The sequence below is a fragment of the Palaemon carinicauda genome, chromosome 8 (assembly GCF_036898095.1).
Source record: "Palaemon carinicauda isolate YSFRI2023 chromosome 8, ASM3689809v2, whole genome shotgun sequence".
In the NCBI taxonomy this organism is placed as follows: Eukaryota; Metazoa; Arthropoda; class Malacostraca; order Decapoda; family Palaemonidae; genus Palaemon; species Palaemon carinicauda.
Genome location: NC_090732.1, coordinates 103,208,612 through 103,231,553, shown reverse-complemented (window position 1 = coordinate 103,231,553; position 22,942 = coordinate 103,208,612). Strand labels below are relative to the sequence as shown.

The window sequence follows — 22,942 nt, the reverse complement described above, 5'->3', positions numbered from 1 at the left end:
GATTTCAAGACGCCAACAGGAAAGAGTACTGAGCTCTCTTGTTCGTAGCAGTAATAGACCCAGTGCTAAGAGCACAGCTGAAAGATGCATCAGGAGTCTGGAGAAGATAGCCATCAAACACTCGAAGAGATTAACAGAGACCGACAACGACCTTACTGCGATTGCTTCTGAGGCCGTGGTCGAAGGTCAAGAGCCTAGCAAGGACTATTCCCTTACAACCACCTCAACCGTCGGTAGTCATCCACACGGATGCCTTAACGGAAGGATGGTGAGGTCATTCCCATCAAAGGAATGCTCAAAGGACCTGGTCATCCCTGTTAAAGACCTTTCATATCAACATTCTGGAGGCCATGGCAGTCTTCTTGACGTTGAAAAAGCTATCCCCTCACAGATCAGCCCATATCAAGTTGGTCTTGGACAGCGAAGTGATAGTGAGATGTCTGAACCGACAAGGCTCGAGATCGCCCTACATCAACCACGTGATGTTAGCCATGTTTCACTTGGCAAGAAAGAAAAGATGGCATTTATCAGCAGTTCACCTACAAGGGTTCCGCAATGTGATGGCGGACGCTCTATCCAGGCGAAAGCGGATAGAATCAGAATGGTCCCTAGATGCAGACTCATTCTCCTTCATCTAGGAAAAAGTCCCAGAACTGCAGATCGACCTCTTCGCAACGAGCGACAACAAGAAACTACCTTGATATATAACCCCATACGAGGACCCTCTGGCAGAAGCGATGGACGCCATGTCCCTCGATTGGAACAGATGGAGTCATATCTATCTGTTCCCGCCAACAAATCTCATACTGAAGGTCCTCAACAAGTTGAGATCCTTCAAGGGGACAGCAGCAGTGGTGGCCCCCAAATTGCCCAAGAGCAATTGGTTCCCTCTAGTGATAGAACTGAGGCTGAGGCTGTTTCCTCTACCAAACTCAGTTCTATCCCAACTTGTTCAGAAGTCGACTGTCTACGCTTCCTCACTGAGAACCCAAAACCTACATCTCATGATTTTCTCACCATAGCAGTCAAGAAAAGATTTGGGATCTCAAAAGACAGCATCGACTTTATAGAAGAATACAAGTCAAAGAAGAAGTGGGTCTCTTTTGTTAAAGCAAAAAAGCCGCCAGAAATCTCGATAGAATTCTGCCTGTCCTTCTTCATCCACCTTCACGAACAAGGTTTGGCTTCCACCACGATAACTACGTGTAAGTCAGCTTTGACTAGACCTCTTCTATACACCTTCCAGGTGGACCTGTCGAACGAAATCTTCAACAAGATTCCGAAGGCATGTGCTAGACTTAAATCAGTAGCCCCTCCGAAGCTCATTTCATGGTCTTTGGACAAAGTCTTGCACTATGCTTTGAACTTGAACAATGAAGATTGCTCCCTAAAGGATCTAACTCAGAAACTGATATTCTTGTTCGCTATAGCCTCAGGGGCTAGAGTTAGTGAAATAGTAGCCCTATCAAGAGATGAGGGCCATATTTAGTACACAGAAGAGGCAGAACTGAATCTTTTTCCCGATCCTACATTCCTCGCCAAAAACGAGCTACCCACCAAAAGGTGGGGTCCTTGGAGAATTTGCCCTCTGAAGGAAGATGTCTCTCTATGTCCAGTAGTGTCTAAAGGTCTATCTTCGAAGAAGTTCAGACTTCAAGGGAGGACAGCTCTTCATAGGCAAAACCTCAGGATCAAACTTATCCTTGAAACAATTGAGGGCGAAGCTCACCTGCTTTATTTGTAGAGCGGATGCTGACAGTTCTCCCGCAGGTCATGATCCGAGAAAAATTGCTTCCTCACTGAACTTCTTTCAGCATATGGACTTAGACTCCACTCATATACAGGTTGGAAATCGTCTAGAGTCTTTTATAAACATTATGCGAAGCAAGTGCATGAAATAAAACACTTTGTGGTGGCGGCAGGTAGTGTTATAAAACCTGTCGTCTAGTGCTGCGATAAAGAGTAAACTGTTTGGGACTCTACAGTGAAAGGGGGAAAAGATGTTAACACCTTTAATTGTAATACCTTTTATTAAGGGTCACCCTGGTGACCCTTGGACTGTTCTTTATAGGTGTAGAATCTAACCAATAACACCAGTGTCATGTGTACATTCGTACGCAGTGTTTGAACATATCCAACATGTAAGTGAAATCTTAATAATTCTGCAAAATCTTTGAGTGGCCTTATTATATATATTTCATCCCTTACAGGTGATAAATATATATGTACTTTAAGACTGTTGTTTATGTATTAAGGATTCTATTTTATTACATTCGTTGTTGTATTTATTTTTGTTCATACAAATCAATACAAAAAATGTATTTGCGTCTTATTCGCCTCAAAAGTAGTCGAATAAAACTAGCCAGAGTCTTTTAATTATTTTCCTAATAAAAAATACTTGAAGTTGCTTCTATGTGTAAACATGCTTGTGGTAAATTAATTCCACTTTGTTCTCACGAATACAAAACCTTGTCGCTTCTATTGTCAGTGTTGACAGATTCCCTGCAGGGGGCTGGAAGCCCTAAGTTAGTTCCAAACTTAGCGGATACGACGAATAACTGTAGCGTCATATATTTATGTGGTCCGGGTGACCATACAGAAGCTGAATCAAGGTAAAGGCACTTATACAAACCCACAGATATAGTACTTTCAAGTAATTCTCTAGTAAACTTCCATCAGGACGACATGGCTGAGCCCAAAATATGGATTTTGAGCAAAGCGAAAAATCTATTTTTGGGTGATATAGCCATGTCGTCCTTATGGACCCGCCCTCCTCTCTAGAAAAAGAGTATACATATATGTAACAAATCCCCACCCAAAACTACTCTATCTGTAGCCATCCATGCTTAATTGCAACAAGGAATGAGTTACGCCGTAGTAGTACTGGATAGGGGATTCACCGGGTAACTTTGATGATGGCTCCCCTTCAATTTCGCCACTCTTCCCCCTCAGAGCGAAAACTCTATTCGGAATGAAGATTGCCATGTATCGTATCAAGAAATACACTCCCTGATATTATGCGATATCTTTAAGATTTTTCTTAAGGATACTCACGCCGGGAGTTAGAATTCTGGAGACCTATGGTCAATTCTCAGGGAGTATCACTGTAGCCAAATATCCCTTAGAAAGCTGCCTAAAGGAACCTTCCATCAGGACGACATGGCCATATCACCCAAAAATAGATTTTCGCTTTGCTCAAAATCCATTATTTGAGTATTTTCATACAAACAAAAAGGAAGTCTGAAATAAAAATTAAGACCGCAATTCACGTTAAAACGGACATAAATATAGTGATGGACGGACAAAGAACATACATATTGAGTTCTCATGCTCAGATAGTGTTGGCAATGGTAATATAGCTTTACCCTGAAAATATCTAGTTGCTAAGTAAAATAGTTTTTTTTTTTTTTATTAATATTTTTGTGTTTGGAGGTGATCCGGGCCTTAGGATACATATCGGTAATATGTCAGTTATCTGCAAAAATATTCTTCCCAAAAAACCAACTTAGTAATGATCCTGGTAAGTCTGTGAAGCTGAAGTCTAGTTAATTGGGTTATTTATATATTTTTTAAGCAAATTACCAGCCAAAGCAAAGTAATTACTATCCAGTCCTTGCATTTACCTCCTGTCTTCAGAAAGTTGTAGAAGAGCTTCTCAATCACCCCCATGCACATGAAATACAGGAAAATTATTAAAGTTGTACTAGAAATAAAATAATTCACAAAAAAAGATATTTAACGAAACATCTCAAAATTTCATGCAAATAGTTAATGCTGTTTTCTCACTTTTAAAAAAAAAAAAGTAAAGGACCTAGTATGATTTTGTTTGAAAGAAAAATGGCCAATTAGAAGTAATGGACTTGTAATGAAACACATTCCATCTCATGTTTTTTGTAATTTAAATGTTTGTCCTTGATATTGGATTAAGTTTTTAAATTGTTTTATTTAATTTCTGCTTTTATGTAATCTCTGGTGTTATATCTGTAAATTCAGGTTCAGACATTATGGCGAGAAGGAGACAGTCCTAAATTGGTTGATGATGATGTGCGCCGTGTATGTTCTGTCTTGGTATCTGCTGAGTATTGTGAAGAGATGACTGGACGCTTAGAAGCAAAGCTCAAAGAACGTAGCCCAGCGCCATTGACAAATACTATCAGTCTTACTCAAGAGCAAGATCTCTTTCATGCTGTTTTAGCACAGGTATGTTTTATTATAATTGCTTTTTGGTTGATATTTTTTAGCAATTTATTTGCACAATATCTCATTATGTAAAGTCAATAAATTTTACCCTTTCAAGGTTAGAATTTCACTCTGCAAGGCTTACATATGTACACTGATACTATTGTTGATCCTTCTACTGAAGGGATTTTGTTACTAAAGCCATGTCCCTTATGTAATAAGAACTAGCTGTTCCCATACTTATTTTAGGCATTACTTCGGCGAAAGCTGGAAGGCAGCCATTAGATTTTAAGTGCGAGGTGGCAACCCTACCTACCCACCAATAGTGGGTAGGTAGGGGGTGACTGCTACCCAGCCACCTATATCTACTCATGGTTCAATGAACCACGTCACTTTTTACTTTTGGCTCTCTCTCCTTTCAAGGCTTAGCCATTTACCACTGTTGCTTTATGCTCCTTGTTTTCTTTACACATATGACTTGAGTTTTTATGCGACGCTCCATTCCAGAATAATGGGCCGGTTTCGGATGTCGATGTTTGTTCTGCGAGTTATCGGAAGGATTCCTCAGCGCTGATGATTCCTCAAAGTTTTTTTTTTGTTCCCCCTCGGAGGGGAGGAATTTTTAATTCTCTCTATTTTCTTCCTCAGTGCTTCATGACAACATTGGGTTGTGAGGTCGGTGGCTGTAGCTGTGACTGACGTCTTAGCTGTTGACTAAGTCTACCTCCCGTTCGCTCATCCTTCGTCTTCTGCTGACAAAAAGTCTTCTCGCCTTCTACTGATCTCATCGTCTCTCAACATTCTGCAATTTTTCTCTTTCCCTATTATTATTATTATTATTATTATTATTATTATTATTATTATTACTTGCTAGGCTACAACCCTAGTTGGAAAAGCAACATGCTATAAGCCCAGAAGGTCCAACAGGGAAAATAGCCCATTGAAGAAAGGGAAATAGAATATTTTAAGAAGAGTAACATTAAAATAAATATCTCCTATATAGACTATAAAAACTTTAACAAAACAAAGAGGAAGAGAAATAAGATAGAATACAGGTAGTGTGTTCGTGTGTACCCTCTAGCAAGAGAACTCTAAACCAAGACAGTGGACGACCATGGTACAGAGGCTATGGCACTACCCAATACTAAAGAACAGGCAATGTTTCAGCCTGCATATGCAGTTCTACCTGTTGAGGATTGCGAGATCAAGGACAATTGTCAACCCACGGTGTGCTCGACAATTGCCGGATTGACGGACTTTGCTTCTGGTTAATGATCGCAAGGGCGAGACTCATCATCTGGTCTTCCTGATCGGTCAGTATGTCGTTTGTGACAATCCAATGATGAGTTCAGAATTTATTCTGTTAAATGATTGCAGGGGCAAGACCTATCACTTCATCTTCCTCGTCGTTCAGGATGTTGTTCGCGACAATCCAATGATGAGTTCAGAATTCATTCAGTTCAATGATCGCAGGGGCGAAACTCATCATCTCATCTTCTTAGTCGGTCAGAATGTCGTTTCCAAAAATCAGATGTTAGACACCCATTAGGGCATATTTTGTGACTATCAGTGATTGCCACAGATATCGTTATGATAACAGGATCGTAGGATATCGCATCTCAACGTTCTTCTTGAAGACGAACACCTGTTCGATTTCCCCTTGAGGAAATAACACCGGCAGGATTCCCGTTAGGGGAATCCCTTCAGGGACAATTCAGAATTAAGCCTTGGCTTTTTCTCTAGCAACACTTTATGTTAACCTTCATTTGAGATATATCTCGTTGAAGGGCAACAGAGGGAGAGTCTTTACACAACCTTTCCAAACGTTTGCTCAAGATCGTGAGTTATACACTCACGGTCACGAGTTCATGACGATCATGGTCTCCGCTTATGTTAGCGCTCACGCTCGAGAGTGAGACGTTCGTGACCACGATTACGGTACTAGTCTTTCCTCAACCCTTGAGGACGCTCACGATCACGAGCTAAACACTCGTGATCCAAAGCTAAACACTTGTGATCACGGGTGAGACGCTCATGATCGTGTCACACTCTCGGTGACGAGCGAGACACTCGTGGCCACGATTGTGACACTAATCTCCTCTCAATTTTTGAGGACGCTTGCGATCACGAGCGTGAGTTACACGGTCACTAGTGTGACTGTCACAACCATGATTGTGACGTCAATCTCTACAACCCTTGAGAACGTTCAAGTAACGTCTCGCGATCGAGCTCACGCTCACGAGCGAGCTCACGCTCACGAGCAGAAATTACATGCTCACGGTCATGAGCGAGACCCTCGTGACCATAAATGCGATGTCAGTCTCTACAACCCTTAAGAATGTTCAAGTGATAGCGAGCGAGACGCTCGTGATCATTATTTTGACGCCAGTCTCTACAACCCTAAATAACGGTCAGAGATCGCGAGTGAGACCTGACCACGATCATGACAGTCGTGACCTTGATCTCGAGTGTCTTGTGGTCGCGATCACGGGCTAAAAAATCGTGATCACTACCTGGACGCTCACTAATGTGCTCACGCTCATTATCATGCTCATGCTTATGATTGTGAGTTACATGCTCAAGCACGACGCTCGTGATTGCGATCACGAGTGTCACGCTCGCTGTCTTGAGAGTGAGATGTAATCGCAGTTAGGACTCTCTCACGCTCTCGATCATGAGTTACACTCTCACGGTCACAAACAAGACTCGTGATCATCATCACGAGCGTCTTGTAGTAAAGATCACAAGCTATACTCATAAACAGGAATGAGTTGCTTACGATCGCAAGCTAGACGCTTACGATCACGAGCGATGAGCCTGTAACCCAGGCTAGATGCTTTCGATCGAGAACTAAAAGCTCATATCAAGAGATATAAGCTCAATCATAAGATTGACACTCACGATCACAAACTAGATGCTCGCGATCGCGAGCACGAGCAAGCCGCTTACGATATAGGGCACAAGCCAGACACTAAATGCGAGGTTACGCTCATGATTATGAACTAAATGCTCACGGTCATACATTCTCACGATCATAAGCCATCTAGTCAGGCACAAGCTCCCGACACTTACGATGTTCACGCTTATGAGTGAAACGCTCGTGCTTTCGTGTGAAACATGATTTCATACGGGACGCTCTCGAGCGAGATGCCCCCACCCATTGGGCGAGACGCTTACATTCTCAAGCGAGACTCGTGCAGGACGCTCACGCTCTTAGGTGTGCCGCTCATTCTCTCATACAAGACGCTCATTATTTTGTGCGAGATGCTCGCAGTCATAAGCAAGAAGCTCTCTTGCAAGATGCTCTCACTCTCGTGCTAGATCCTCTCGCTCCCATGCAAGATGCTCACACTCATATTGTAGTGGTTTGCAGAATGTGACCAGATGTAGCACGCAGACTGCCTAGTGTCCGAATGTCAACCACACTCCAACATTCACTACACAAAAGGATAAAACAGTGGAATACCCCAAAATCTAGGCAACAGGTAAACAGTCAAGAGAAGTGGGCGCTGGGCACCACCCCTTGATTTTTTACGGGGCAAGGGGACACAGCGAGAACTGTAGTTGCTTAATATTATTCTCAAAGTAAGCCGTCTCACTTATTTCTGGCATGCATGGAATCCAATATAAATAGCGGCAGCTATATTTCAAGTTATTTGAACACTACAAACATTAGGGGAAGAAACAATTATATTATAAAAGAAAAAGACTTCAGGCTGGAGTGGGAACTTTCTTAGGTGGATACATGTATTTAAAGAGGATTAAAAACAACAAAAATTTATCAAGAAAATTGAGAGAAAAAAAACAAATTCCATGTTTGTGAAAATGCAGGTCTACAAAACCAGAAGGTGAGACATAAATATCTCTAAATAGAACCTCTTAGGAATTAATCCTCTAAATATTTAATCTACATATACAAGGATAACTAAAGACCAACTTGAGTGTAGATATTCGGGCAAAATTCAAATGTGAGTTGACAGGTCACTTCAAATAGGATCAAAGGGATGGTAAAACATTACTTATCTCTACATTCTCACTTTAACATCTGAAAGAGGCCTCTCTTCTAGATTGCATAGTCACACAGGAAAAAATAAGATTCAGTATAAGTCATTTTTGGAGATAAAGTCCTATTTGGTTGGTGATGCAGATTTCCTAGAAATTATCATCAAGGCAGAGCCTTTTCAGTCAAGGTCGACATAGCCAAGACAAAGTTCCAAGTTTGTGACATAAGAAAACTTCAAGCTTGAACCTATTACCTGTAGCAGGGTAATACATCCTTCTAAGGGATGGGTGGCTCTAAACTGAAGATCTTCCCCTGATCCCAAAGACAGGTCTTTCCCAGTGTGACACTCGACCAAAAGAGAGACGTACACTATGGGTCTCCCTCAACGCCTCTCCCTCACGGCGAGAAACCAAGTAACATCCTATTTTGTTCTGGGTCGCTTGAACCTCAGGTTCAAGCCCTCCAACTGGGAACCTGCCACTTTGTAATCAAGGCTGTAACACAGGTAATTACTTGAGGACATACCTCGAGGAGGGTGATTACCAAGCCCCAAGGGTATAGCACACTGGGTCAGATACTCGTCATTGTTTTTCTTTTTCCCAACGGTGATTATATCGAGGCCATACCTCAGGAAAACAATAAAGTAGTTCGCCCCTTAGGTTCAGCATGCCTCGCTAACCCTAGGAAGGTCAGAGGAGGCTGTAAGGATCTTGTCCGTGATGAGGACGCAGACTCTATACCAGTCACAGAATCCCTCTCCTCCTCCTCGTAGAGATGACCCAGAGCTTGGAACGTTTAAGGGCAAAATCCGTCAATAACGTTTTCAAGCAGCTCCTTTGTGACAAGCAGTGCCATTGGTAAGGTGAATACGTGTCTAAGCTTCACGTCACTCTACCTACAAGACATGATCCACATAAAACCCGATACATTTTCTCTATCACTCCTGTGGTGGTGACACAATAAGTGCCTCTTTTACTTTCATCATCTTCCCCTCCTTTGAGGATCAGCACCATGGATACCTTTGCAAAGCTGGCTTCAACCTCTGCAGGTAATAACCACTTCCCTTGTGTAACCAAGTAACACGTCCCCAACGCCTCCTGTGAGGTAGGTCTTGGGAAGCATCTTTATGTGTAGAGCTCCTATTTTAACTAGGAGCATCTTCTTACCTAGATGTTCTTATAATATCTTCCACAACTACTTCAGTTGCTCAGGCTGCTATCATACTCTCTTGTATTGATATGCGAGGTGCAAGGTTTCCCTCAATTACAGTCTTAATGCTATACTAGCGAAACCCGGGTCAATGACTAAGCTAATAGTTGGACTTGCCACCCTCCTAAGAGTGAGTCATCTAATATAAAGAACAGAAGGTTTGTTAGTATGGGAACAAAAGACAAATTCAGAGATAATTTGTATTTTTCCATAACTAATACAAACCTGTAGTTATTTACAGTATATAAATTGGCCCGCCATCACCTGTCCCCCAGTAAGTCCTGCCTGCAAGCAAAAACTGACGTGATTCATTGAACCATGAGTAGATATAAGTGGCTGGATACCCCCCCAGCCACCCCCTACGTACCCACTATCAGTGGTTAGATAGGGTTGCCACTTCGCTCTTATAATCTAATGGCTGCCTTCTAGCTTCCGCCGAAGTAATATCCAATATAAATGGCTACAGGTTTGTATTAGTTAGGGAAAAGTACAAATTATCTCCGAATTTGTAATATCTAGTTGCCTTGTCCAGTGAATTCTGGATATTTAAGATAGAATTAATTTTGTGCTAATACAGTTAACTCAATATCCAGGATAAATTAGTTGTTCTGACACTAAATACAAACCCTTTTGTTCTTTATTAGGGAATATACTAACAGTGAAGCTGGAAGGCTAGCCATAAGACTTTTAGCGAGGTGTAACTACCCCACCCCTAGTTAGCGGGGATGTAGGGAGGGTAGTGCTAGCTACCCCACTCATACACACACCTGTGTTGTCTCATCACTTTTAATTTTGGCTCTGTTGAGAGTGGACGTTCATCAATCTCCACTGCCCAGACTGACTGGCATTAGAGACTTACCTTTTTTCTCTTTTTGTCTTTTCAGGTTATGAATGTTTCTTCTTCTAGTCATCATGTGGAATTGTCCTGGACCTGAAGGGTGCAAATGCGGTACCTTCATGTCTGCGGTCGAGACCGAGCCCCATTCACTGTGTCCAGCCTGCCGAGGCCAACCATGTAACCAGAACGGCACCTGTGAGAAGTGCAGGTAGTGGTCATCCTCCCAGTTAGAGAGATTTAGGTGGCACAAGAAGAAATTGAAGAGGGATTCTTCTCCTTCGAGGTCATCCTCGAAGTCGAAGAAACCTTGTCCTTCTTCCACCCCTTGATCTCTTCCCGAAGCTGTTTCTCGCTCTGTCTCTCCAGGGCATCGATCGAGTTGGAGTGTTGACCCTTTAACCTCAGGACAACCCTTAGGTTCGAAGGACACCACTGCTTCCCCTAGTGAAGCGACGGTGCCCTTCTCCGCAGGTAAGTCCTTCTCTGTTGATGACTTGTTACAGATTTGGCCTTCTCTTGGTATCACTCTTCCTCCATCGAAGGAAGGCCTGTTCGAGTTGCTACAGTTGGGAGCAGAAAGGAAGCCCACACTGGCTTCCTCAGAGGTGAACATGGCTCTTTCTCCAAAGGGTTCTGAAGATTTCATACTGTAGGAGTTTCCTGCTTCCGTTTCCGGCACAGTTTTTACCAAACCCGACCTCTTCAACTTCTCCTGCCGCAGTTCCAGCTTGCGGAGAGGGGCCAAAGTCCAAGGCATGTTCCTGTTCTTCTTGGGAATCACTTTTCCTGTCCATGGCTTAGATTCTCCCCGAGTGGTCTTTGATATGAGGGACTTCGAGAAGGTAGCCGGCTTCTCCCCCGCCTTTCTCTATCCCCTCGGAGCGTGGCTCGCCATCAGATGTTGCTCCCTCCTGCAAGTTCAACGTGCTCCAGCTTTGCCTCGCCCTGTTCTTGCTTTGGAGTCCAGGAGTTCTCGTTGCTCCTCCCAGGGAGTCCAGACCATCGCGCCGTCTTCGCCGGAGCACAAGCCACGCCTCACCGCCCAGCGCTCTTCGTCCTCTTTTCGCAGCACAGACAATAGGATCGTCCAAAATACCCGTCGTAATCCAGAGAGATCTCCTTTTAGGTCCCGAAGTGGATCAGCGCGTGATTTGTCCCCAGCGCGCTACCACGCTTCAGCATGTGAGCATTCTCCTTGTCATCGGCTTCTAGCACGTAACCCAGTTCCAGTGCGCTATCGTCTTCCAAAGCGTGACCATTTTCCTGCTCGTGCGTGCGCTTCATCGCGTGACTCCTTGCCGACACAGCACTATGCTCCTTGTGATTCTTCAGGATCCCGTCTTCTGAACACGATCTCTCTTCGTCACGTGATCGTCCACCTGCCAGTGATCACGACGCTTTCTCTTCCAGGTTTTCCTTGTCACCTCGTGATCCAGTCCGTGCACTTGATTTCATATCGTCCCGTGAGCATCCAGTAGCGCGCAGCGAGGCAGTTGTTTGCAACCACCCAGTAGTATGCAGTCATCCAGCAGAGCATGAACACCCAGTAGCACGTGACCTCCCAGCAGTGAGCAATCGGCCAGCAGACCGCTCCTTCCAGCCCCACGCATTCCTGCAATATTGCAGAGGAATGCAGTCCAGCATCCAATCAAGTGTTTGCCAAAAACTTCTTGTTCTCCAACTCGCTCTAACAAGATAATGCGAGACAGCATGCCAGTCCCAATATGATCAGGTAAGAGAGCTCTCTATCTCCCCTACAGATGTCAAAACCATGGACTTCTCGTAGACGATCTTCAGCCCGTGGTCTTCCCAGCGAGATTCCTTCTGCAGTGCTGACCTTCGGTAAGGGCACCCCCTGGTTCAATGCCTTGGTTAGAGTGGTTAGCTTGGCAGTTGCTGATTCTGCACCCACAGGTACCAGCAGCCTTGACTAGTACACCTCGGATCCCGTAGGAGCCTTCGGTCCTTTCGAAGCTCTCTTCTCCTCCGTCTGACCCGAGGCACAGTACTGCTGTTTCAGTCACTTCCCAGGAACAACAGCCCCCAATGATTTTGTCTCCAATCAAGCCAAAGATGTGCAACCCTTTTTGAGCTCAAAATTATTGTAACAAGACTTCTCTCAGCTCGAGATGACACCTATGATCCCAACCTAGATGAGGAGAAGGCAGAAGAATCAGACTCACCCTCCAGGCGACACCCTTCACCCTCGTACAAGGCGGGGTTCAAGATCCCCTCTGGAGATCTCTCTGATGATTACCCACCGCCTGTCTCCCATCAACGTTGCCACCTCAGGGCAACGCACTATATCAGCAGCAGCGGATCATCCTTCGCTCTTCTCTCTACTGAAGGATGCTCCCAAATCCTCTAGTTGTTGAGAGGAAGCAAGACCTTCCCTGCTTTCAGAGTTCTTTCCTCCCCATAGGAAGAGTAAGGATTCGAAGACTGTCCCTAAGAACCCCTCGGGTAGGCCTTCATTCCAGACCCAGGAGAAAGCTCACAGTTCTTGGACATCGACAGTAATGACGACGGCAAGGGAGACTCCCACGACATGTAGGGTATCTTCCTGGCATCATGACGATGACTACAACCCACCCCAGGCTCCTATGGGTGAGAGATCTTGGGTTAATGACGACCATGATTCTGGGAATGACGACTTCCTTTCCAAAGCAGCAAGTCGGAAGTATTCTGAGGCCAAACAGAGGAAGTTCAACCGCACGTTTTGGCAAGTGCTAGACTGCATGAGGGCCATTGACGGCTTACACGACCCCTCCGCAGCTCCCCCAGAAGGAAAGGACATGGTGCTAGACATTCTGTACGGCACCCAGAGACCTCCCAAAACCAGTGCAGCTTTGTTCTGGTCGAGGGGTTTGAAGAGAGCCTGGAAGAAGGCCTTTTCACAGATTGGCAGCACTTCAAACTGAAGAGACCCTGTTGGCCCCTCCTCTGGATCCAGCTATCAAAGTCCTGACAAGAGGGGTTTCTTTCAATAAGCTATCTAGCCTCCAGTCACCTTCTGTGCTGAGAGAAGGCAGACACAGGCGAAGGGACTCGATGATTGAAAAGTTCCATGGACAAATTCCAAAGTCAGAGGAGACGAGACTTAGGAACTCGACAGTAGAGGTTCCGTCTCTCTTCAGCACAGAAGACGTCGAGAAGGCTGGACTGCATGAGGGCCATTAACTTCTTAGACGACCCCTACGCAGCTCCGCCGGAAGGAACGGACAGGGTGCTAGACCTTCTGTACGGCACCCAAAGACCTCCTAAGATCAGAGCATCTTTGCCCTGATCGAGGGGGTTGAAGGAGCCAGTACGAAGGCCTTTTCACAGATCACTAGCACTTCAAACTCACTATATGCCAGCTCCTCCTCGAAGGTTTTCCTTCCTCCATTTATCCAGGAGAGGAGATACTATGAGGTGACCAATGAGACCCTATCAGCCCTTCCTCTGGATCCAGCTATCGAAACCCTGACAAGAGGGGTTTCCTGCAATAAGCTATATAGCCTTCCAGTCACCTTCTCTGCCGGGAGATGGCAGACACAGGCGAAGGAACTCGGTGATTGAAAAGTTCCATAGACAAGTTCCAAAGTCATAGGAGACGAGACTTAGGAATTCGATGTTAGAGGGTTTGTCTCTCCTTAGCACAGAAGACAAGAGGACTGCTGATCGATGGAGGAAGTCGAGCTAAGACTCACTCCTTCAGAGGGTGATGCCCTCTAGATCCTTTGGAGTGGCTGAGACACTAAAGAAACCACAGGCATCCAAACCACAAGCCAGCAGCAGGAGTTCAGGGGCTCCCAAGGCTTCATCCAAGAATCCCTTTTCTGCCCGAGAACAGCCAAAAGGAACCAGGAGCAACAGAAGAGGCAAAGAAGGAATAGTTAGTGGTCAAGTTCGCTCCCACTAGGGAGGGCAATCCTCCCACTTGTCCACCAGTGGGGGGATGCTTGCAATGCTGGTGCCAGATGTGGCTGCAGCAAGGGGCTGAGACCTGGACAGTCTCTGTGATTTGTTCAGGATTTTGGGTCCCATTCACACAGTCTCCTCTGTTGGCTCAGCGTCCAGTTCCATCGAGCTCCTACATGAAAGGATCTGTGAAAGAGCTGGCCTTCAGGGCTGAAGTCCATACCATGTTGGAGAAGGGCACTCTCCAAGAGGTCTTCGACAGGTCCCCAAGCTAGTTCAGTCGACTCTTTCTTGTGAAAAAGGCGTATAGAGGCTTCTACCGTTTGCTGTAATTATAAATTTTTTTACAGGTTACTAATGGTTAGGTTATTATTGAATGATCCATATTATTGTACAGTACTGTATTTCATGGAGTTTAGCCTTTTTATAAACATTTTAATGTGGTGTTTTTGTAGGGCCTGGAACAAATTAGGCTATTTACATGTAAAAGGCTACTAACAACATGTAAAAGCATGGTACAAAGGCCACAATTAATTTCGTGTTGTGAGACACTACTGTAATGGATATGCAGTTAATTATAACAGTCTTGCCCTCTTCATCATGAGGCTCAACAATAAACAGTATTCTAGAAGTTTTATTCCAACTGTGACCAAATTATGGAATAATCTTTCTATTCTGGCTATTGAATCACTGGAACTTTAGAAGTTCCAACTTGCAACGAATGTTTTTATGTCGAACTAGTTAACATAAATGTCACTTCATATGACAGATCTATGTTAACATTGTTACTGATCTGAAGAAATTTTATATTTTTTACTATTACGTCTCATATAAAGTTTATTACAGTATTTCCATATTTCCTTTCCTCACGGGGCTATTTTCTTTGAAGCCCTTGGGCTTGTAACATACTACTTTTCCAACTAGAAATGTAACTTAGCTAGTAATAAAAGTAATAATAGAGGCAAAGGATCTCGTCAATCAGGGGCTTCAAGTTGGGGGTCGTCTCTATCGTTTTGTGGAATATAAAATATTTTCTCGTTAAGCGCAGAGTATAATCTCAATGGGTATCTGTTAGTCATGGATATCAAAATCTCCTTCATGCTACAAGTTTCATCAGGCAGGAACCCTGGAATTTGACTTATTTGTAAGCAAGATGCCGATGAAAGGTATCATAGAAAAGTGCAGGTTTTTAAAATTCCTGGGCAGACTATTTGGTGTACAGTACTGAAAAAAGTGACCCTCAACCTGTATTGCCTCAGAAACACATCAGGTGCGATCCATTCAAAAGGACAACTGTCTTGCATGTCCTACAATTACTACTCCAAGGGGCTTGAATTTGTATTTAGATCTAAAATATGCTTATTATGGCTATTGCCCACCACTGCCAACTTTACCTAGAGTTTTGACTCAGGACAGGGGTGTACAGGTTCAAAGCAATGCTATTTGGCTTCATCATCGCCCCAAGAGTGTTTAAACTAATAGTGATCAAACTCCTGGGGTTGCAGGGAGTTCATATAATATTTTGTATAGATGTTTGGCTGATTTGAGCAGACAAGAATTATGCCACACCAATCATGTTTTCCAGGACCTAGTTTTGCTGATCAACTTTGCTAAGTCAAGACTAATTCCAAGGATATTTTAGTGGTTAAGCTTCCAATGGAATATAGTGAAAGCCACACCAAGTCTTACAAAAGCCCTCAGCAAAAAATTCTAAACAGAGTCAGATCCTTTGTTTCAAACCGCCTTCAATTCTCCGCAATATTCAACCTGGTGTTGAAGAGCAGGTTGAAAAATCTCAATTAGTTGTGGAGAAGGGCAGCTCGGAAGGGGTTTCGGGACTGTCGGGCTCAGTTCCTTGGTTGTTGCAAAAGAATCCTAAGGCCATGGACAACACCAGATTTCTTGGTCATCATATCAGTCCCAGTTATCCCTCCCCTGATGACCATGATTATTCATAGAGACACATCCCGGTCTGGCTGGAGAGATCATTCATAGGAAACCTTTTTGTTTGGGAAATGGTTCTGTGGCCCTCAGTTTGTAACATTTCATATGTGTTGGAACTAATACTGGTCCTACCGGCATTGAAGAAAATTGGTCCAAGAAGGAACTCCCATAAAAAGATCTTCATAGATAACCAGATATCTGGCTGTTGCCTCAGGAGAGGAGGATCCTGTTTAAGAACTTCTAATGCAGTGACTCTTCCCATTATGAAGTACCTTCAGGAGAGAAATGTTCCTCTCACCATTCCATCTGTTGGACTCACTTAATGTTGTGGAGGACTCTCTTTCCAGGCGGACCATCCTGCATACAAAATAGATCCTGGACTAGAGTTCATTTCAGGAGATTTTGGAAGTAGTTCTGGATCTCTAAATTCACCCGTTTGCTACAAAAGAGAACCAAAAACTTCAACTATATTTAGTTCCAAATATGGAATCTTAAGCAGTGGTAAGAGATGCTCTGAATCGGGATTGGAACAGATGGTCATTGGTCTGTCTGTTTCCTCCGATCGATTAGTTTGATTTCGAAGGCTTTGAATATCTCAGGATTTTTCAAGGACAGCTGTGATAATAGCACCACTAGGGCTCAACACCCCGTGGTATCCACTTCTTCATCTTCTGAAAGTAGGAAGGCAGATCACCTTCGCTTCCTCCTTTTTGACTCAGAACCTTAATGCTTGTGTTTTTTCTACTGTATTTTAGAGAGATTCTTCGGACCACAACTTGGCTTATTTGATAGGCTGTAAGGGTTCATCCAAAAGACAATATTGATTTATGTGAAAGATATGAACTGCCCCTCCACTCTGTCTATCAGAGGGAAGAGTAAGAGTACTGTACACTCGTCTCCCACTTTTTGGGAATTCACTTTATACCTAGGTTTTCTGCCGAACCACGATCCTGAAATTCTTAGCGATCCTCAAAATGCTCTGAATTTTGTCAAAAATAAAAACTTCTAAAAATTCATTATTTTAATAGTTTTAACAATTAGTTAATAATTTTCTACCTGAAACTAAAAACCAATAAAAATAAGATAAAGCTAAATTAAAACACATTGTAAAAAACATCACAAGTAAAGAAACCATGATGGAAAATACCCTTGTTCTGCATCTACTGATGCTATGCCAACACTGCTTATATCATCTGTGATGCTTACGCGAGATCATACGCCATACTCTATTGGGTGACAGATGAGAGTCGACAAATCAAGGCGCGGTATTCGGTATCTTGGCCGTTGATTGAACCATGGACCACAGCATCACCCAAGAGAATGAGTAGGCCAAGCAGCATCTTCCCTTGTCATGTGCCTCTGCATTTTTTGAGCCGTACATCTACATGTTGTATTACTTTGTACTTGTGTTTTGTGATAATTTTCATTAAAGTTTTTACTTTAATTACTTTTAATCAAGCCTTGAAATGGCTCGTATGACTGGCTATGCAGTAAATATCATCATCTACTGTACAGCTAATTCATCATCATTCAAGTTTCATTGTAGTGCGTATTTTAGATGAGTACCCCATACAAAATTAGTTAAAATTATGTAGGAATAAGATTAGATGCATATGTAGCAAAATGTATTTGATCCAAAACCTAATACAAACCCTTTCATTCCTTACACTGGATATATATTTCAGTAAAAGATGAAACTAGCCATAAAACTTTTTAGCGAGGTGTAACCACTCACCGATAGTTAGTGGTGTGTAGACTGGCCACCCCATTCACACACGTGGTATGACGTCACTTTTCATTTTGGCTCAGTAGAGAACAGACATGTCGTCTTTCCCTCCCGTTAACCCTTCTTTAGGAAAATACAAACTGAGCTAAAACTTTTATTTATTTTTCTTTCCAGGAGTGTGTGTACAGTATCGTAAGGCTTATCGATGTGGGTTTGTCCTGGAGTGGAAGGGCACCATTGCAGCACCGTCATGTCAGCCCCAGAGACAGATCCTCACGCCTTGTGTCCTACGTGCAGAGGTCACACTTTTCGTGCAGGAATCTCCTTGTTATTTATGTCGGGAGTGGCTATTCTCCCAGTGGGTGCGGTTCAGTAGTCATTCGAAGAAGAAGTCCAAAAGGGAATCTTCTACTTCTTGGTCTTCTTTGAGGGCAAAGAAGTCCTGATGTCTTCCTCCGACTCCTCGTTGACTCGGCTCAATTGGCTTCTCTGGGGAACGGTCGAGTAAGAGTGATGGCTGTTTGACCCTAGGACAACCCTTATCTTCTAAGGACTTCACCGCTTCCTCTAGCGAAGCACGGCGCCTTCAGCCACAGGGAAGTCTCTCTCCACTGACAGTGTGTCAGCTTTGGCCTTTCTTGGGGATCCCAGGTACCCCCCCTATGGAACAGCTTTTGGAGGTTAAGCAGATAGGGACAGCGGGATTACATACCTTCCTCCCCAGGGGTTGACTACAGTCTTCTCCCTCAAGACTTTGAAGGTAATGCAATGTAAGAGCTTCTTGTGCTCCTAGCTGTAGCAACTGCTTTTCCACCCTTTGATCGTTTTTTGACAGCAGACAAACAAGAGCAGCTGCAGTTCCCCTCAGGGTTTCAAGTCCGGTGATCCTCTTGAGGACATCTCAAAAGCTGACTTCGGTCATGTTTCGCAACTCGCGGATTATAATGCACTCCTCCAGACTTAATTTACACAGCAAGCTGAGGGCTCTCAAAGCATGATGTACAGAGCTTTACCGGCTGATGGTGAGCGCCTGTCTCATTTGCAAGCGAGGCCCTCCTTGCCTGAGTGGTTGCTCCCATGGGGCTTCAGGGATCAAATGCTGGATTCGTTTATGCCTCGCTCCAGTTCTTCGGAACATTGCTTTTTGGCCCCCACCCTTCGTCATCGTGTACATAGGACAACATCATGTGAGGCCAGGGCCTTTTGGGGGCTATGCCTCAGGCTTCTTCCTTTCACGAGGGAGAACCTGCTGTTCAGACTATGCACCAGCATGTGCCTTGCCTGCCACCATCCTATGGGCCTCTTCCTCCTGTAGGAGCGAGCAAGGCTACTCGTTAACCTCCAGCTGGAGCCATGACGAGTGAGAGTGCTTTTACAGTACTCACACTGCTTAGTTGCGTGTGCGCACAGATCATAATCTCGCGAGGGAGTCTTGCCCAATGTTGTGCACTGAACCACTAAGTGTCAGTGAGGCGGGCAGGTGAGCTCCTTTCTCTGAAGAAGGTCTGCGTGCGATCTTTGTTGTACGGGTACAAACAAAACGAATTTTCAGCATGCGCAACTCCGCTAGCATGTACTTACTCATCAGCGCGCTGTGCTTCAGCAGCGTTACAACACCCACAGGTGCTCGCTATGCTTTGGTAGCAAGGGAAAAGTCCCAGGTGCTCACCCCCTTGACTATGCGCCAATGTTCCCTTCGCCATTCTTTAGGACAGCAGTCACGCTGTTCAGTGTTCGCCACTTAGGTGATACACCCCTACCACCTACTTGCCCTACTTTGGTAGTTGGTGAGAGCAAGCTCGTTTGCGATGCTCGTGTAGAGCGCACTTGCCTTCCCATTGAATTGAGTCTAGTTACTGAACACGGCAAGTCATCTAGTCATGCTTGCTCTTTCCTGTTTACATCCGAAAAGGGGAGGATGCACGCTTGCAATGCTTCGTCAGGTGCTCCTTCATTCACGAAGGATGCCCCCTCGTTTTTAGAACTTGTTATGGCAGGTGGTCTCCAGACTAGCCCCAGTACCTTCTGACGTACCCATTCTGGTTACTCCATGTATATCTTTAGATGTATCAGAGTCCACTGGGAAGAGCAGTCCTCCCTCAAATCTTAGATGCAATAGTAATACTGTAAGGCAGGCTTCCCTTCCTGCAGCTGCGCACCCTACTTCCCCGCAACAGCGGTCATCCAGGTATCAGCAATACCTGGACTCTAAGGCCTCCAACCCCCAACCCCTCTCCCAGGGGACTCTATATACTCAAGGACTAGCAGGGGCTCAAGATCTCTTAGGGAGATCTCTTTTACCGACAACTATTGGTTCTCGCCAATAGAGATCAATTAGTATGAGGCTCCCTCTCCACCCTCGGAGGTAGCGGTTCCTCCCCCACACCACCGAAGGTCCTGCAGCCCAAGGATGCTATGAGGAAGGATTTGTCCTCTCTCTTTGAGACATTTACAACACGGCTGTGAGAGAGAAAGGACACGAAGACCCTTCCTAAGAACTGGACCTCAAAAACCAGGGAGCTAGATCCTCATAAGGGCATTCCTGATGCTAGGTCAGCCTCATTGAGACCAGGGAAATGTGGTTTACTTCGTAGGTCTCAACTCCCTGCTAGGCACATGAATAATGACTTTGACCCACCCAGAGCTCCTGTGACTGTGAGCTCGGCGGCAGAAAAACTCTTTGACGATGGCTCAGAACATTCAGATGGCATGCTACCCATGTCTGCCAGTCCGAAGATCTCCCCCTGGAGCAGAAATAGTCAGACCGCATCCTTCTGCATGTCCTGTCTTGCATAAGGAAAATTAATTCCTTAGGCGATCCAGATCATGTCCCCCACGTGGGAAATGATACTGTTCTTGACCTCTTCTATGACATCCCCATGCCCATTAAGACTAAGGTAACTTTGCCTTGTCTAGGGGAGTTAAGGGGGCCAAGAAGAGGGCCTATGCCCAGGTGGCAGGAGTTTCCCAGTCCCTTAAGAAGTAATACGAGATAGGCGACAATGATCCGTCACTCCTTCCCCAGGATACAGCAATTCTAGCTTTGACTCAGAATTCAACCCTCAAAAGACTGGCATCTCTTTCGGTGAATTTCACAGTGGTGGATGCTGCAAACATAGAGCAGGTTGCGAAGTACTGTCTGCAAGCTGCTTCATAGTTGAACTACTGGTTGCGTTCGGTGGGATACCTCTTTAGGAGTGAAGACTTCTCCACCGAACAGAAGAGAGAAGCAATGGCCACCTTTATTCTCTCTGGCAACAGAACTGTTAAGTTCATAACCCAAAACATCTTCAATCAGTGGATCCACTTGATTTTGAGATGGCGTGACTCCATCATCTCAAAATTCTTGGAGCATGTACCAAGGAGAGAAGCTCCCAAGGTTTGCAGTGCTTCAATGGAGGGCCCTTCCCTGTTCAATGTGGAAGACATTGAGGCAGTTTTGGAGTGAGGGAGAAAGGCGAGCCAATACTCCCTTCTCCATAAGGTAATGGCATCATGCCCATACTCCTCGACATCACAGTTTCAGAGATCTTCTCCTGCTAGACGACAGGGGCATAAGAGAGGGTCACATGCCTCAAAGCAGGCTGCTTCCAGGAATCAATTCCTCGAGCAGCCCTTTCAGGTTAGAGGGTCACCAGGTAGGGGAGGTAGAGGTGTGGTAGACATGGCCATTATTGCTGTGGGGGGCATTCCTCCTACCAGTCCACCGTGGAAGCATGTCTACAGAGCGGGTGACAGGTGGATGTTCCATGGAGCCAAACCTTGATAGATCTTCATCCTACGAGCAAGATACCGCATTCCATTCACACTCATTCTCACTTATCTAACTTGAAATCCTATAATATCGTGTTCCTATGCGAAAGGATCTGCAAAGGAATAGGCCCTTCAGACGGTCTCTAGGAGGTCCTAGACAGATCCCCAGGCTTTTACAGCACCTTTTAATAAAGGTGCTGGAGGCTGGAGACCAGTCATCAATCTTTTAGCCTTGAATGAGTGTCCAACAGACTCCGTTCAAGATGGAGATGGCAGAAATGGTCAGACCAAAGGACTTGATGATAGTGTTAGATGTGAAAGAAATGTACTTTCAGTTCCCTATCCATCCATCATCAAGGAAGTACCTAAGGATCATCCTGTATTAGGAGATATACCAAATCAAGGTTCTGTGTTTCGGCCTGTTCACAGCTCCTCAGGTATTCACAAGAAAGGCATTCATCTATTGCATTATCTAGAGGATTGGCTGATTCGAGCAGGCTCAATGGAGATACTTCTTCTTCAGTGAGACAAACGTCTTGAGATTTGTCATGATCTGGGGATTGTGGTAAATCATAAGTCCTCTTTGCAACAGTCACAGGATCTGGTATATCTTGAAATGCAAAAAAACACAAACGTATGCAAAGTCTTCCTGTCCAAAGGCAGAATAGAGAGGCTAAAGCGGACAGCTCGCCCCTTTCTGTTGCAAGACTTGCTACCAGCACATTGGTGGCTGCAGCTGTTGGGTCACCTGTGCTTCCTGGATCATCTGGTGCCCAATGATCGTCTTCGCATCTGATCTTTCCTGTGGCAGCTGAAGACCCTCTGGCCTCAGCACAAGGACCCTCCAGGCCTTCAGGTTCTGGTATAGCCCAAGCAAAAGAGACACCTGAGTTGATGGATGTCAGACACCAACCTATTCAGGGGAGTAGACCTACTCTCCTCCCCCAGAATTTATGGTCTTCACAGATGTATCAAAAAAAGGATGGGGCTCATCTATTGCACCACACAGCCTCCAGTTTGTGGTCTGAGTTTGAGTGACAGTGCCATACAAACCTCCTAGAAATGAGGGCAGCCTTTCTGGCCTTCAGGCAATTCTAGTAGCTCCTTTCAGGACACTCCATGGTTCTGATGAGTGACAACACCATAGTAATGGCATACATAAACAAAAAGGAGGTACCTTTTCACAGCTCCTTTACTGGTGGACAATCTGACCAGGAAGACTCATCATTGGCTGTGAGTGGTCCTTGAAGCTTCAGACAGAGAACAAAGTTTTGACTTTGTGGGGTTAGCTGACGATAGACCTGTTTACAACATCCCTCATCCAGAAGCTTCTGATGTACTGCTCACCAGTTCTAGATCCCAAGGCAATATGGCAAGGTGCCTTTCA

The 22,942-nt window shown here is 44.7% G+C and overlaps 1 protein-coding gene across 1 annotated transcript in view; it reads left to right on the top strand.

Moving 5' to 3' along the window:
- Positions 1 to 22,942, top strand: part of Vps53 (vacuolar protein sorting 53) — a 363,462-nt gene that overhangs the window by 259,432 nt on the left and 81,088 nt on the right. The window contains exon 13 of the mRNA XM_068378791.1: positions 3,994 to 4,200. Within this exon, the coding sequence (XP_068234892.1) occupies positions 3,994 to 4,200 (207 nt within the window). The remainder of the gene's footprint in view (positions 1 to 3,993; positions 4,201 to 22,942) is intronic.